Raw genomic sequence first — 15,659 nt, 5'->3', positions numbered from 1 at the left:
AGAGGTATAGGGAATAAGGGAAGTTGATCGCTCAAAGTGGTTAAATAAAAAGGGTGATCAGTGAAGGGGACCAGTCGAAATGGATTTGTGTTAGGATATTGGGCAAATTGTCACTTTTGATATGTAAACTTACACACTTTGATCAATTTCATATAGACTTTTTTTTTTTTTGTGTGTGGTCAAATCAATGAATAAACTTACAATTATGGTCAATTTCATACAAATAAAATTAGGGTGAATTGCCCCTAACCCTTTTGTGGATTAAAAATATCTATAGAAGTCCATATGATTAATTTTTTTTTCTCTAAAACCCTTCATTTTATGTCTTAACAAAAAAAAAGGATTAAAATAACAACAAATATTAGTTCTTTAGGGAAATGATATATCGGATAACACAAGTTTGATAAACAACCCTTACAAAATGTCATGACACACATAATTTTATAATAATTTTTGTGATTTTTCAGTTGTGTTTTTAGTTTTATTTGTGATTGCTTGAGGTATGCCCTAGAGTAAGCTGTATACATTTTGTAATTTTTTCTGTTAATATACTCTCATTTATAGGAAAAAAAATAGCAACAATTTATAGTAGTGAGTAAATTTATTATTAATTTTAGATAGAATTATTATAAACTATTGTTAATTTTAGATGGTATGATATTTTCATATAGGAAAATTTTCAAAAAAAATAAATAAATTCAATTTTTACCTTTCCTTTACTTAGAAGAATGGCTCTTGCTATGCACATATAAATAAAAAATATATTTTTTAAATTAATGTGTATTAGACGTCATTTGACAGCTATAATTTACATTTTTTAGACAAAATTTTGAATAAAATGGGATTGGGTAGTAATAAAATTATTCACAAATTAATTTTTGAATCTCATAAGTTGAAATTTTTTTAACATAATTTTTTTTTCTTTTTAAGCAAGACCCTTAAAAGGTATAACAATAAAAGGAAAGTTAGCTTTAAGAGATGAATGAATTATACTCACCCTAAATTTTAAGTATGGATCAAGGAATAACAAGATGAGATGCAAGAGAGCAAAGAAGAGAATACTCAAAGATTTTAGAGTGGTTCGGTCCCAACTTCCTACATTCCCTACCTTGACTTCCTGTCATAAATTTGAACACTTATTATTGAGTGACTGATTAGAGAGAGACGAGTATTATCCTATATTTATAGTAATTTTTTACTTGGCTCAGCTATAACCATATATTGTTTTTTTTAGGGCTCAAGGCAAACAAATGAGAATAGAAGCAATTTGGTGTGAATAATAATATCTACATTTTGATGTTATGAAACCATGTTAATAACATTTTTAAAAATATTTTTTATATATTTTTAAAAAAATAAAAATTGACTATATTAATCAAAATTAAACTCATGGGCATATTAACAGTAACAAATTTCTCAAACAACTTTAATGTTATATTTCTTTTTTATAAGTAAGTATTTTATAAAAAAAAAGATCATAAATCATCAATAGCTTATACTAGGGGATGCCGCAAGTGGCACAACAAGAATTGAAAAATAATGACTCAAAACTGCAAAATATATTTATATTCCACTTAACATAAAGAATATATACAAATGTCAAAGGAATCTTCAAATAGCTTCACTTTGAATTTTGAACTCGTGATGTTCATCAGTCTTACCTTCCCAAGTATTGTAAAGCTTTTGATACGAATGTTAATATTTATGATGCTAATACTCTCTTACTCACTAAACAAATACTTAGAGGGAGCCACGATCATCTCAACATATCACCCTCTCCCTAAGCATTATAAGGCTTTTAATTTGAATGTCGACATTTGTGATGAAGACACTATATTACTCATCTAAAAATACTTAGAGAAGACAACGACCATTACTTTACTTCTATATCAAGACTTATTTTGTTTAAAATTTTGTCTAAAAGAAATTAAAAAGTAAATTGTTACTATTAAATATCATCCAATAAATTTTTATTCAAATTCTTTTATTATTTTTACACATGTGTATCATGTGACACCCTCTAATATATATATATACATATATATATATATATATCAATTAAAAATTTTCATACATTAGACGAACTCAGACTCTAAGTAGTGGTCAACAACTAGACTAAATCTATCGAAAGTAAACCTGTACCTATTATGTTACACAAGCAAACATAATTTCTATATTACTAAATGGTGAAGCCTTGTCAAGTTTTCTAAATCTCATTAACACCCTTTTACTTTCATCTCAACGGGACGATAATTAGCCCATCAAATCTTGTCTCCCTTGACTAGTTAACGCAAGATTTACACACAATAGTCAAAAAGAAAAAAAAAAGTCTCATTATTGCCACTAATTAATTTCATTTTGTCTTTTTTTGTTGTTGATATAAACAATTTCACTTCTACAAAGATTAATAGTACAGTCAGTATATAAATAGACATTTTATCATCAAATTATCAAATTATAAATAGCAATTCTAAAAGAATAGTGACAGAAGGCCAGTTTTTGAACCAATTTGTTCCATCAAGACAAACTTACCATTGGGAACGTGTGCTTATCTTTAGTTGTAGAAAATAAATTAAAAACTAGAAATGCTTTTTAAAACTCGATGGGACTGAAACTTTTCCATGAAGTTGTAGATGGAACTTGGGGTTCTAAGACAATTAACCTGAAGTTTTAATTATATGGTAATCTTTTAGGGTAACTCATGCAGTCGATTGTTCAGGATTTATGGTACTGAATATGTTAAAGTTGTGTTCAAATCCCAAAACAGTGCGGTAGGTATCATTGTAGCTACCCGAAGGACCATAGGAATGGGTCTTTGACCCGGCCTTACTCAACTCAGCTAGATTGCTCGGTTTGGTTGGTGCCAATAGGTTATAGGGGAAGGGGTTGGTCTTTGCCAAAGGCTTATGTATTGGGCTTCCTTCGATTCCAATGTTACAAAAAAAAAAAAAAAAAGTCTTAATTATATGACAAAACCAATATGATTCAAGCAAAGTCATAAAATTTGCAATGTGTTTGAAAATGTTTTCAATATAATAATAGTTGAATGAGTAGCTAGGGGATTACACGATCATAGTTGAGTAAAATATTACTTTGACTCAAAATTGAAAAACTAATAGTTGACTATAATATAGAGTAGGTGATAAAAACAAACACAATTTACTCTATTTTTAAAACTAAAATAGACACAATTATTGGAAAATAACTATTGCAAAGAAAATAATTTTAGAACTAAAATAGAAACAATTTACCCCTTTTTTAGTCTATACACAAGGAATGTAACACCTCGAATTTTCTCAATTTTTCTCTAGATACACTCTGATAATTCAAATACATTGACTGAAATTTTGCCCCACAACTATACAACAACGAAAGTTTTATCATACACAACAAAGAATCAATCAACCAAATCTAACAAAACACAACATCTAAGCCTCTATCAATAACTCACTTCCAGAGATTGTTTCGATTGAGATTGCCCTGTAGACATAGCCACCTAAAGAATAACATGCCATAAAATCCATCCTCGACATCAGCTCTCATACTTGGAATGCTGTTAAAATAAAGTGAGCTACAAGGCTCAATAAGCATAATAAGAAAAAAATTAATGATGAGGCTAATTAAGGACAGATTTCTCACACTAAATACACCCCACAATATGTCATGCTGAAAATTAAAATGTCACTCCATACTATGCATCAAAATATCTGAACTTCAACATAAATACCAATGCACATAGTAGCCCTTGGGGCCCACATAATAAATGCACAACCTAGCACCCAAGTCCCGGCATACAAACTTGTCACAGCCATAAACTGGCTAGCATAACCACATGAGCCCAAGGTCCTCATAACATAATTCACATGAGCTTGAATCCCTTATAACATAATCCACATGAGCCTGATGCCTTCATACCACAACCACATACTAGAGTTCCCGAGTCATAACTACTCGGATCGAGGGTCAACTCCATGTCACATCATAACGGAACCATGCAATGGCGTTGTAAGCATTAACGTGAAACATTGGCTTCCATAAGCCAAGCATCGGGTCATACTTCACCCACATAGGAATACACACCCAATGTAATACTTGTGCACCTAGTCATTCTAGGATGTTCGTGACCAAGCATTCATAATTTATGTTACCCCCAATGATGCAAGCCCAGACCTATGTACTATATGTTAGATTTGAAATGCTATGGCACACACTAAGAGGGGGGGTGAATTGGGTAATTTAAAAACTTAATTGAACTTGAAAAACTTTTTCATACAAATTGAGGTTTTAGTAATTTAAAATATAAAGCATATAAAATGACAAATGAACAAAAATAAATATGTGAACCAAGTGAGGAATAATGAAATGCTTGGAAAGATAAATAGATCAAAGAACACAAGGACAAGAAAAACACAAGGATTTATAGTGGTTCGGCTTAACCCAACCCTAATCCACTACCTTAACTCCTCACTAAGGATTTTGCAAACAATCCACTAAAACCTCCTACTTAACCAAGTAGGCCCTCTAATCCAAGACTAGGAAATTACAAACCTCTTGCTTATACAAGCAAGCCCTCTAGCACCTAGTTAGGTATTACAACCCCTTGCTTCAATGAACAAGTTCTCTAGCACATCAAGCTAGGAAAATAAGAGTGATACAAATGAAAGAGAGAAGTTAAGAGTTAACACTCTTAGTTACAAATTCTATCACAATGAAAACAAGGCTTAAGAAAAATTTACAATGATAAAACGAAGCGTTGGGGAGAAAAAAATATAACAATGAAGGCACACTCTTGTAAAGCTCGAATAAAATGATTTGTAATCTCTAGATCAATTTGTTTCCATCCATTAGCCTCTTCTTGATCTCCTTGATTTGTATTTATAGGCTTTCCAAAAGCTTTGCCCGAAACTAGCCTTTTTGAGCCGTTGGAGAATGAGAAACTAGCCATTGGAGACTGTCAGATACACAAATTGTCAACAGACTAAATAGGTTAGTTGACTATATTTTTGAATAAAACTAGGGCATAGTCGATAAATATGTATGCATAGTCGATAGATAAAAAATATGAAAAAAATTACTTTTAAAATACACATTGATAGTCGACAGATTAAATTATGTTGTCAATAGAACCATGAGGATAGTCGACAGATCAAAACATAACCGACAGATACTAGGCATATAGTCGACATATTGAAGAAGATAGTTGACAGAGCCTAAGGCTTAGTTAATAAAATGAAATACATAGTCGACAAATTGAAAGCATGTAGTCAATAGATGAAGACTTTGAAGATACAATACATTGCAATATATTTACATTTCTTTAGTTTAAGTAATGTCCTCATTTTCTTTAATTTATATTTTACCTTCCATTTACTTTAATACATAAATGTAAATAAGAAAGTACTCTCTATTTGGATTCAATAAAAATATCCAAAAAATCAAAATCCATAAGCATAAGAAAATAGAATTTTGGTTTTAGTACAAATTCGGGATTTAGTAAATTTACCGCTCTCAAAATACATACATTCTATTTATTGAAAAATTCATTAAAAATCGTTTTAACAACAATGAATACTATCTATCAAAATACCAGGAGATAGTTTTTCAAAATAAAAATATTTTCTTGTATATCTCCTTATAATGTGTTAATCTTCTAGACTTAGAAAAATAACATTTCTTGGTCTCAACAACATGATCTTTTACCTTTAAAATATTTTGCTTCATTTATCCAAGGGTTCAAAACTAATTTGAAAACCATTTAGGAGATTTTTTTAAATCTAAATACTTGTTTGTGCCAATCTCAATCTTAGGGAATAAATTGATTTTTTTTTTCATCATCAAAATCAAATACAAGAGTAAAATATCATTACAATGTCATGCAGTATGTCACATAATGCCAAAGTCGGTTAATAATGACCAGGTACCAGTTGACAAGCTATAACTAAGAACAATTGGTTGACAGCCTTCTTTGGGTCGGTCGACAATTTGCTCCATCTTCGCAAAACGGTCGACATTTGCCTCATCGCTCGACAACTCATGCCCTTTGTTACAACCGCTCACACTCGACGAACCTACAACCGTACCCCAACCTTTAGGAACTTAGACTCCAAATTAGTTTGGCATCATTCCCAATGGAATAGGGGCGATAAAATACCCCGTAAGCATTTAACAAATAAAATCTCAGAAGTCTCTTATTTAACTTAATTTAATTTACATTAAAGAAATTTATAATCCATATAAATAATACTTGAGACTGAATTGGATTAAGGAATGAAACTCATAAAGCAAAGGAACCCTGAAAAGGAAGTAGAGAGCTTGCCTTAATAGGGATTTCAGTGTTTTTCAGCTCACACATAGCTAAATTAATACACTATGCAAGATAATATAATTTTACCCAAAATTAGTAAAATCACACTCTAAATTAAATTCCAATCATAGAGAATTTCTAATATATTTTTTCCCACTTACCTGACTATTTTAAACTTCGATTGCACAAAGTTTTCCTTGAATTTTCTTCCCTCACGTTGTTGTTCGTTGTTGACTTCTTCCCAAACTTTTTCCCTTCCTATTACATTGTTGTTTTACCTGAATTCACACTGGAAATGGAGGCTTAAATACAAAAATGATTAGGCGGTTGAGCGCTAGTCGCATGGCAACTAGGGGTGCCACTGCCTCAGCTCGAAACAACGTCGTTTCAGGTTGGCTTGTTGTTGGAAAAAATCCATCATTTTCACCCAGCCACGTGCGCACACCATTAGAACTCGCATGACCTCCTACACGTACGGCCACCCGCATGTGTGCCATCTCGCCTAGCTGCTTCCTTAATAAATATATGCACACAATTAGTTTTAAAGTGATCCCCAACCCATTTCTGGAATTTACACTTAACACCCACAATTTTTGAGAATTATGAAACACACCCCGCCTTAATAATACCATTTACATCCCAAATTTCCAACAATTACTTGTCCATTTCTTTTAAAACAAATAAATTAATATTTTCTCTTAAATACACAAATATTCAATACTCACATCAAATACAATAATTAATTCTCCAACAAAATTATTCAAATCCACAAAACTTCAATAAATCATAAATCACTTCAATTACAGAAATTAATTATTATTTTCTATTCTCGAAATACCGGGATGTTGATCCGATGCATTGTAGTTGGTGAGTGACCTTAGCGAATCCCACATCGGTTGGCCAGAAGAGGGATGCTGGGCTTATATATGTTGGCTAGACAACAACTTTTGAATGTGATTGCCTAGACTGTTATAGTTGGTATCAGAGCCAACCTCTAGCTGGTATTGAATGGTGGGGCTAGCACGTGCAGGGGCGCACGTGTTTGGAGGGGGGGTGGACCCGGTGCGCTGCAAACGGTGAGTATTTTGGCGAATGCCACATCGACTGGCCAAGAAGAAGATGTTAGGCTTATATATGTTGGCTAGGTAGCAACCTGTTAAAAGTGATTGCCTAGATTGTTATAGTTGGTATCAGAGCTGGCCTCCTGGTACCGGATGATAAGGCCAACATGCACGGGGACACATGTTTGAAGTGGGGGCAAACCCGGTGCTTAGCAGTCGGTGAGTAACCTTGGTGAATCCCACATCGACTGACTAAGAGACGAATGCTGGGTTTATATATGATGGTTAGGTAGCAACCTTTAAGAAGGTGGTTGCCTAGGGTATTATAGTTGATATTAGAGGCAACCTCTTGGTACCAGATGATGGGGCTAGCACGTGCAGGGGCACACGTATTTGAAGGAGGGCGAACTTGGTGCTTAACAGTCGGTGAGTGATCTTGGCGAATCCCTTGCACATCGGCGAGCCAGGAGGGGGATGTTGGGCTTATATATGCTGGATAGGCATATATAAGGAAGGTGGTTGCCTAATCTATTATAAGGAAGGACCAATAAAACTTTAGAGAAAATTAAGAGAATAATTAGTTCTATTTATTTATTTATTTTTGTCATTAATTATAATGACCAGTTAGTATTTTTTAGATATGTACTAAGTATACTTATCAAATACTTACAAACTAATGGGGTACCTGTGCTACGCAGGGGATATGTATTTTATATTTTTTAAAAGTTTATTTTATAAGAAAATTGTAAGATTTAAATAATTATAATAGAATTTTTGAAATTTTATTAATACAAAAAATAATAATTTAATGAGTGTCGTTTCATTTTCTCATTTTTTTATTAAAAAAAATTGTAGAGTTTAAATAAATTCACTTTAATTTGTAAAACTTTATGCGTGTAAAAAAATTATTTAATAGGTGTAATTTTATTTTTTACTTTTGGTATTGAAAGGAAATTGTAAGACCTACATAAATTCATTCAATAGTTCCATTTCATTGTATATAAATCCATTTAATGAGTGTTTTTATACTTTTCTCTACTTTTGCTATTAAAAAAGTAAGTTTTTTTTGAAAAATATTTTAAGCTCAATTTTTTTTTTTCTCTTTTCACTTGGACTAACTCACCTACTCGACTTTGTCAGAAGAAAGAATTAGAGCTCCTCTACTAATTGTTTCAATATATTTTATTTTTAAAAATTTCAAAAAAAAAAAAAATTACAAGAACATTCTATATTGACATAATAATATTTTCTTTTGGTTATATTCTAAAATGGGGCATTTTACTTTTAATATAGATCTTGAAAAAAATTAAAATTAATTATTGGAACACAAGTCGTCTCTCTCACTATATATGTGTCTTGAATTCAAATTTAAAACATCTGACCCAAAGTATGATAGAGATATAAATCCTATATCCAATATGAAACTAAGTTTAGAATTTCTATAACATTTTTTTTTCTCAAAATATAATAACATATCTATTGTTTAGAATGTACACATTTGGAGTATTAAGGAATCTAGTGAAACTGTGAAATTTTGAGTAAGAGTTTTTGGTTTTTTTGTGATTCATTAATATTATCAAACTACGCTATATCTATGTGTCTGATTTTAATCTTTTATGAATGTTACAATCTTTTTTTCTATATTTGATTTATTTCTTAATAAGTGGTATTGGAGCAATATATAATGGGAACTTTTCAAATATTTTTAAACTTAACTAATGATATCCAACCATTTTCAAGTTTAAATAGTGAATATCTAATATTTAGCCCCATAATTCCCCTAAAAAAAGATTACAAGGAAAAACGAAGACTAGATTCTTTAATTTTTTTTCTAAATAAGCTATTAAACTATAAGAAAAAATACATTCAAGTAAAAACTATAGGATATGATAGATATATCTCGAGACTACATCAAATCTTAAAAAGAAACAAATATAGCTAAATACAGTTGATATCAAGGAGTTGACCTAAAGTAATTGTGTGGAATGAACTCTCTGAAAATGGCCTCAGTTTTGATAGCTCCACAGAAACTTGCTTCATAGATGGTCGAAGATGTGGATCGGTGTTAACACAAGCAAGTGCTAACTTTGTGGTAATCACAATTTCCTCTACTACTTGATCCTCTGGTGGTGGGAGGCGATTGTCTAGTACATCTTTCAATAATATGCCATAGAAAGTAGAAGGCAATGATGAGAAAGACGAGGAACACGAAGAGGAAAGAGATGAGATAAGATCACATTGGTTTTTTCCCATTAACACCTCTAATGTTAAAATCCCAAAACTATAAACATCCAACTTTGCATTCACTTCCATTGTATAAGCAAGTTCTACAAAATAAGGTTAAAAGACAAGAGGCAAATATTAGAAGAGAGAGAGAAGAAACAAAAAGTAAATGAAAATATTAATAGTTCAAATATATTTACAACATGGTAGCTAAAGATAACAAGGTGTTATTAACTAGAAAGCATCCAATTAATAGACTAGGGAAGGTGACAAAAGGTGCCTACCTCAAGTTTGTTTTAACTCAATCTTTAATGTAGATAAGAAAATCCTCATTTATACCATACTTACACTATAAATAATATGTAATTTAATCAAAAAATATATATAATTATGTAGTAGGCATTATGATTAGAAAAATATAACAATCATACCTGGAGCAGCATATCCAAAGGTCCCAGCAAATGAAGTCCAATTGGAGGAGTGGAGGTTTAAGAGTCTAGCAGTGCCAAAATCAGATATGTGAGCAACACATTCTGAATCAAACAAAATATTCTTACTTGATATATCTCTATGGATGACTGAGCATGAACATTCATGGTGCATATAACACAAACCACTCGCTACACCTTTGATAGTATTCATCCGTTTGTGCCAGTCAAACCTCAATGCTTCTTCCTCATTCCTAAGTTTATTCTCCAAGCTACCTCCTTCTAAGAACTCATAAACTAAAAATGAATGACGTGAATCTGAACAAAAACCATAAAGTTTTATGATGTTACGATGTTGTGTCTCTCTTAGTGCACGAATCTCACTCCTAAAGCTTTTTAAATCAACCAAATTGCCATCTTGGGAAGGATGAGTCTTCTTCACTGCAACAACTAAACCACTTGAAAACTTAGTTTTATAAACAGTGCCATATCCTCCTCGTCAGATGCAATATTTCTCATTGAAGTCCTCTGTTGCTTCTATGATGTTTTCATACACTATTTTCCCATCATAGCTCCATATTTCAAATAAATTTTCATTTTGTACAACTTGGATCTCATTTTCTGCTTTCAATATTACTCTTTTGCTCAAAAATTGAAAGATCCCAACAACTATAAGTGAAAGAAATAGAGTCCCTACCAGAGGAACTACCACAAGAAGAACAAGTTTGGTTTTTGTCCTCACTTCAGGTGATGAGCAGGGTATCAAACCCTTCTGATTGCCACACAAACCGTTGTTACCTCTGTATGCTTCATATGGAACATCTACAAAAGCCTTGGTGTTTGGCAGAGGACCTTTTAAGTTATTGTAAGATATATCAATAGATATCAAACTTGTTGGCTGATCACCAAAAGAGGAAGGGATGGAACCAGAAAGCATGTTGTGGGAGAGATTCAATTTCTCCAACCTTGGCATTTTCCCAAGCTGAGATAGTATTTCACCCATTAAATTGTTGTCCCCAAGATCAAGGCTTTGAAGAAATTGTAATTTTTCTATCTCAAAAGGAATACCACCTGCGAGTCGATTCTCACCCAAATTCAAGTTTTGTAAGTTTTCACAGTTTGCTATCTCCCTTGGAATTGAACCAGTAAGGTTGTTTGCTGCTAGATCAAGGTTTTGTAACCTGGATTGGGTACCAAATATTTCTGTTGGGATATTGCCTGAAAGCTCGTTATTACTCAAATTAAGGTGGAATAGTAAGCCCGATTCCCTCAAATTCTTTGGGATCTCCCCTACTAGATGGTTTGAAGAGAGGTCAAGAAAGTGTAACTTAGTTGCTGCGGCAAGGTCTGGCGGTATGTTTCCAGTGAGTTGATTATTGGAGATCACTAGCTTAGTCAAATTCTTGGACAGCCCCCATTTTTCAGAAAGCTTGCCTCTGAAACGATTATAACTCAAATCCATGTAATCCAAGCTTGGTAGTACACCAAACTCCTCCTGCAAATTACCCTCTAATCGGTTGTTCTCAAGCCTAACTCGAATCAAGCTATTGCAGTTTCGCAAGCTTTTGGGGATGTTGCCTGTTAAATTGTTCTTTGATGCACCAAGTGTTGTGAGTGATCCATCTAGGCATAGATTTTGAGGTAGATGACCAGTGAGCTTGTTATTGTTTATTAAGAATGCCTGTAAATGTGTAAGGTTTGCTAATTCTGAAGGAATAGGGCCACTAAGTCTATTATTGAACAAGACCAGTTCAGTAAGGGAACTCAAATTTCCTAACGAATGAGGGATTGAACCCACAAGATTGTTCAATGGCAAACGGAGCTTCTTTAAAGACCTTAATAAGCCAAGTTGTTGAGGGATTGGTCCGGAAAGTTGGTTACTGAAAAGGTATAGATTAGTTAAGTTGGTTAAATTCAAAATTGAAGTTGGAATTGGGCCTGTGAGATTGTTTCCTGAGAGCTGAAGATCCCAAACCAAAGTTGACATCCCAAGTTCTTGAGGAATTGTTCCTGAAAGCTTGTTGTCAGAAAGATAGAGACATTGTAGGTTTCGTAAGCTCCCTAATTCTGATGGAACTTTTCCAGTAAAATGATTTTTGGAAAAGTCAATATAATAGAGTCTAGAAAGATTACCAATCTGTGCAGGAACAGATCCGTAGAATGAATTGTTATGAAGCTCAAATCGGACAAGATGGGGGAAGGAGGAGAAGCTAAAACTGAGAAGTGTACCTGTCAAGCCTACGTTGTTAAGGATAATGTAGGCGACGCTGCTAGTGTTGTCGCAAGCAATTCCAGTCCAATTACAATAAGACTGGTTGCTTCCAACGTCCCATGATGGAAGCAGAGATTGACTTTGGTTTTGAAGGCTGGCTTTCCATCTCAACAGAGCCGCTGCTTCATCATTGGACAGAGAAGCAGTAGTTGAACAGGAAGAGGAGGCCAATACAAGAAGAGCCATGGCGGCCGCAAGATGCATGGAAAGTGAACTAATTGCTTGGGAATATGACATTGCTCTTAACTATTTGATCTATGAAAAGGGTGGTGGTGGCGGCTTGGTGGATGACGAGTTCAAGTGCATGGGGGGGGGGGGGGGGGGGTGGTATTTATAGATCCAAACTGTATAAAGCTAATGAATGCATTTAATATTGCCCACCAACTGGACTGGAAAAACTTGGAATCTTCAAAGAAAGATCATCCTGTATGCATTTGTTATATTATGATGTTACATCTCTACAGACTTGACTGAATTTTTTATATAGGGTCTTTGGTAATTGGTAATAACGTTCTTCCTTCACTTCAGGGAAAGAAATTAGAGCCAACCATCCTGCATGCATTAGCCATCGCCAGCAATATTTAACATTAACAAACTCATGTCTGTTAATGTTATGGCTCAAGTAGCATACTTCGAGCCTAACATCATGTATTAATCATGTCTGACCATATCTAAAATAAGGTTTCCAATAAAAATCACACCCAGACTATATCTCTTATGCAAGTTATAAAGGCCCTCAATTCTCTGGACAACAAATACTAATGTATAGTGTGTATCTATATATATATATATGTGTGTGTATGTATATCGGAAATGCTATTTGCACATTAAATTTTAATATTTGAGATGACACTCATTAATTAATGTATTGTATTATGTATCATATTAAAGAAATTGTATAATACGTTAATGTATAGTGTCACCTCAAATATTAAAATTTAGTGTCTAGGTAACATTTACAAAATTTAGTGTGTGTGTGTATATATATATATATATATACACACACGCACACAATGGATATCATCAATATATATAACTTTTGTTCATTTAATTTTCTAGAATAATTAATCAAGAAATGAAATTTCTTGGTATAAAAGATTAGGTAAATAATTAGCCCGCTAGCCAATCTAGAAGTACTAGGTGGACCAATTCAAACAAGACATGTGGACCAAGAGTAAATCGACATGTGGCACGATTTTCTAATAAGCTAACTTAAAGGGCACCTAATTAAAAGACATCCGAGCCCATCACATGACTAGATCTGATACCCTAACCATTAATGAGCATGACTCAAACGGCATGCCTCGAACCCATAACATCATGTATTAACCATGTCCGGTCATATCCAAAATAGAATTTTCAATGAAAATCACACTAAGAGACCATCTCCTATACGAGCTATAAAGGCTCTTAATTATTTGACAACAAATATGCATTAACTCCTCCTTTAACTTGTTCCTCTACTCGATTTATCTATCAAAACACTAATCTAATCATCAAAATTTATACCAAAAAATAAGGGCTGCTCTTTGCATTTCAATTTTTAGTTTTGAGTTTTGAATTCATTTTTAGTTTTCTGTTTTACTAGTTTGTTTTTAAAAAATTGAAAACGCATTTAGTTTATTATTCTAAAAAACCATTTCTTAAAACAAAAAACTAGAAAACGTATTATGTTTTAAATTTTGAGAATAATTTTTTATGATATTTTATTCAATAAATTTAATTATTTAGTAAATTAGAACTATTTAATGCTAATATATTATTAAGAAATATATATATTTTAAAATTGATGAATCTTGTAACATTTTTTCCCGTTACAAAAATAAAATACGAAATAAATAAATTGACTTGGCAAAAAAATAGGAAAGGGAAAGTCCGAAAGCCATGTATATATACATATTATATTACATTATAATACAAGCTTTTAGAAACTTGGTTGGAGGAGAGGAAAGCCCAGAAGCCATGGAAGAAGAAGGAGGAGATGATCGTTGTGGGAGATTTTCTACGACGATAGTAGCAAGATCGACGATGATGCTCGATCACAGAGGACGACAGTAGAGGACAAAGCAAGGCCGCCAACAACCAAGACCGTCGAAACGACGGTGGGCAGTGGCGAAGAGGCCACAAGCAAGCATGGTTGTGGCAGAAGCAAGTGGCAAAAACAATGATCACGGGAGACTAGCGACAATGTGCGACCCAGCAAGCTGAGGGTCGCGGGAACGACGGCGCGAGGGTTAGGAGCGAAAGGCGATAGTAGACTAAAGGTTGTTTTTCGCATTTTGAGTTTTTTGGAGTGTTTTGGCTAAAAACAGTTAGGTTTTTCTTTGTTTTCAAAAATATTTTTTTTAAAAATATGAAAGTAAACACATTTTCACTGTTTTGAAAAACTAAAAATTCAGAATATATTAAAAACCGCAAAGAAAACAAGGCATAAAAATCTCAAATCTAGAGGACATGGCTTATCTTCCTAGAAACATCAACTAGGAAAATGATTTCACATATCAATCAAAGGTTAAATGAAAGGAGACACAAATGAGTTTGCCGCCATAGCATGGCATGGAGATAGAGATGATTGTTTGCCGCCATACCATGACTAACAATTAATCCAACAAAAGATGGGTTCAAATTGTTATTATTAACATATGGGATATAAATTATTTGTAATATATCCAGACTCGTTGTTTCATACTATAGAAGAGGACGAGTCGAATGAGTAGAGGGGACCAATATAGTGATGGCCCGTTATTTACATATTCATTTACCAAATGTTTAAATAAGTCATGTTATGATGTTTAGAGCAGTGAAAGAAGAACCATGACAGCAAGATACGGATGGAAAATCAACTCTTTCCATGGAGGATCTCTTTGAGAAGTGCATATACATGATATGGTACCGGTGGCTATTCCTATTTATAAACACAAAGCCTAATTTAATATGCACCTCAACTAATTTAGCTAATAACTTAAAGATTTTGTCACCTCAACTAATTTAGCTATCGGGTGTAACAAATATTTTTCCAAAAATTAAATGCATGCCATTGTAACACCCCCTCTCTTGGAGCTGCCCGAGAAGAGGTGCTACTGGAACAATATTGTACTATAAAATAAACCTGGCTCATACTATATGAACTGAAACTCTGATACCATAAGAATATCTCAACTGTGGAAAATAAATCTCTGGTATAATACTACTGAAAATAAAACTCCGAGAAATAAATCTCTAATAAGAGAGAAAAGCCCTCACTAAAATAGAAAATAAATCTGACTACTATCTGACTCTCCCAGACATCTTTGGTCTTGAGTAGCTCCATGTACACACACACTATAATCCACTGCTGCTAGGCCCTACCTCTGGTACTCCCCCGGTAATAC

General features: G+C 33.2%; 2 protein-coding genes across 2 annotated transcripts; both read right to left on the bottom strand.

Annotated features, from left to right (window-relative positions):
- Window positions 1–9,303: 9,303 nt before the first annotated feature.
- Window positions 9,304–10,505, bottom strand: LOC127799850 (MDIS1-interacting receptor like kinase 2-like). The gene is made up of 3 exons (XM_052334066.1): window positions 10,498–10,505; window positions 10,020–10,402; window positions 9,304–9,692 (listed from the first exon to the last, which is right to left on the bottom strand). Exons 1-3 carry the CDS (start codon window positions 10,503–10,505, stop codon window positions 9,304–9,306), a joined length of 780 nt encoding a protein of 259 aa, XP_052190026.1.
- A 10-nt stretch (window positions 10,506–10,515) lies between these two features.
- On the bottom strand, window positions 10,516–12,557 carry LOC127799849 (probable leucine-rich repeat receptor-like protein kinase At1g35710). The gene has a single exon (XM_052334065.1). It carries the CDS (start codon window positions 12,523–12,525, stop codon window positions 10,516–10,518), a length of 2,010 nt encoding a protein of 669 aa, XP_052190025.1. The 5' UTR covers window positions 12,526–12,557.
- Window positions 12,558–15,659: the final 3,102 nt, after the last annotated feature.

The sequence above is a fragment of the Diospyros lotus genome, chromosome 4 (genome assembly GCF_014633365.1).
Source record: "Diospyros lotus cultivar Yz01 chromosome 4, ASM1463336v1, whole genome shotgun sequence".
Classification (NCBI taxonomy): Eukaryota; Viridiplantae; Streptophyta; class Magnoliopsida; order Ericales; family Ebenaceae; genus Diospyros; species Diospyros lotus.
The sequence above is the reverse complement of the archived record's forward strand: the minus strand, read 5'-3'. Positions and strand labels throughout refer to the sequence as shown.

Bases quoted from the DNA above. Each gene is read 5' to 3' on its own strand.
- LOC127799850 (XM_052334066.1), bottom strand. The intron at 9,693-10,019 runs GTATGATTGTTA...CTTATTTTGTAG, and splicing joins CTTTGGATATGCTGCTCCAG to AACTTGCTTATACAATGGAA.
- LOC127799849 (XM_052334065.1), bottom strand. From the start codon at position 12,525: ATGTCATATTCCCAAGCAATTAGTTCACTTTCCATGCATCTTGCGGCC.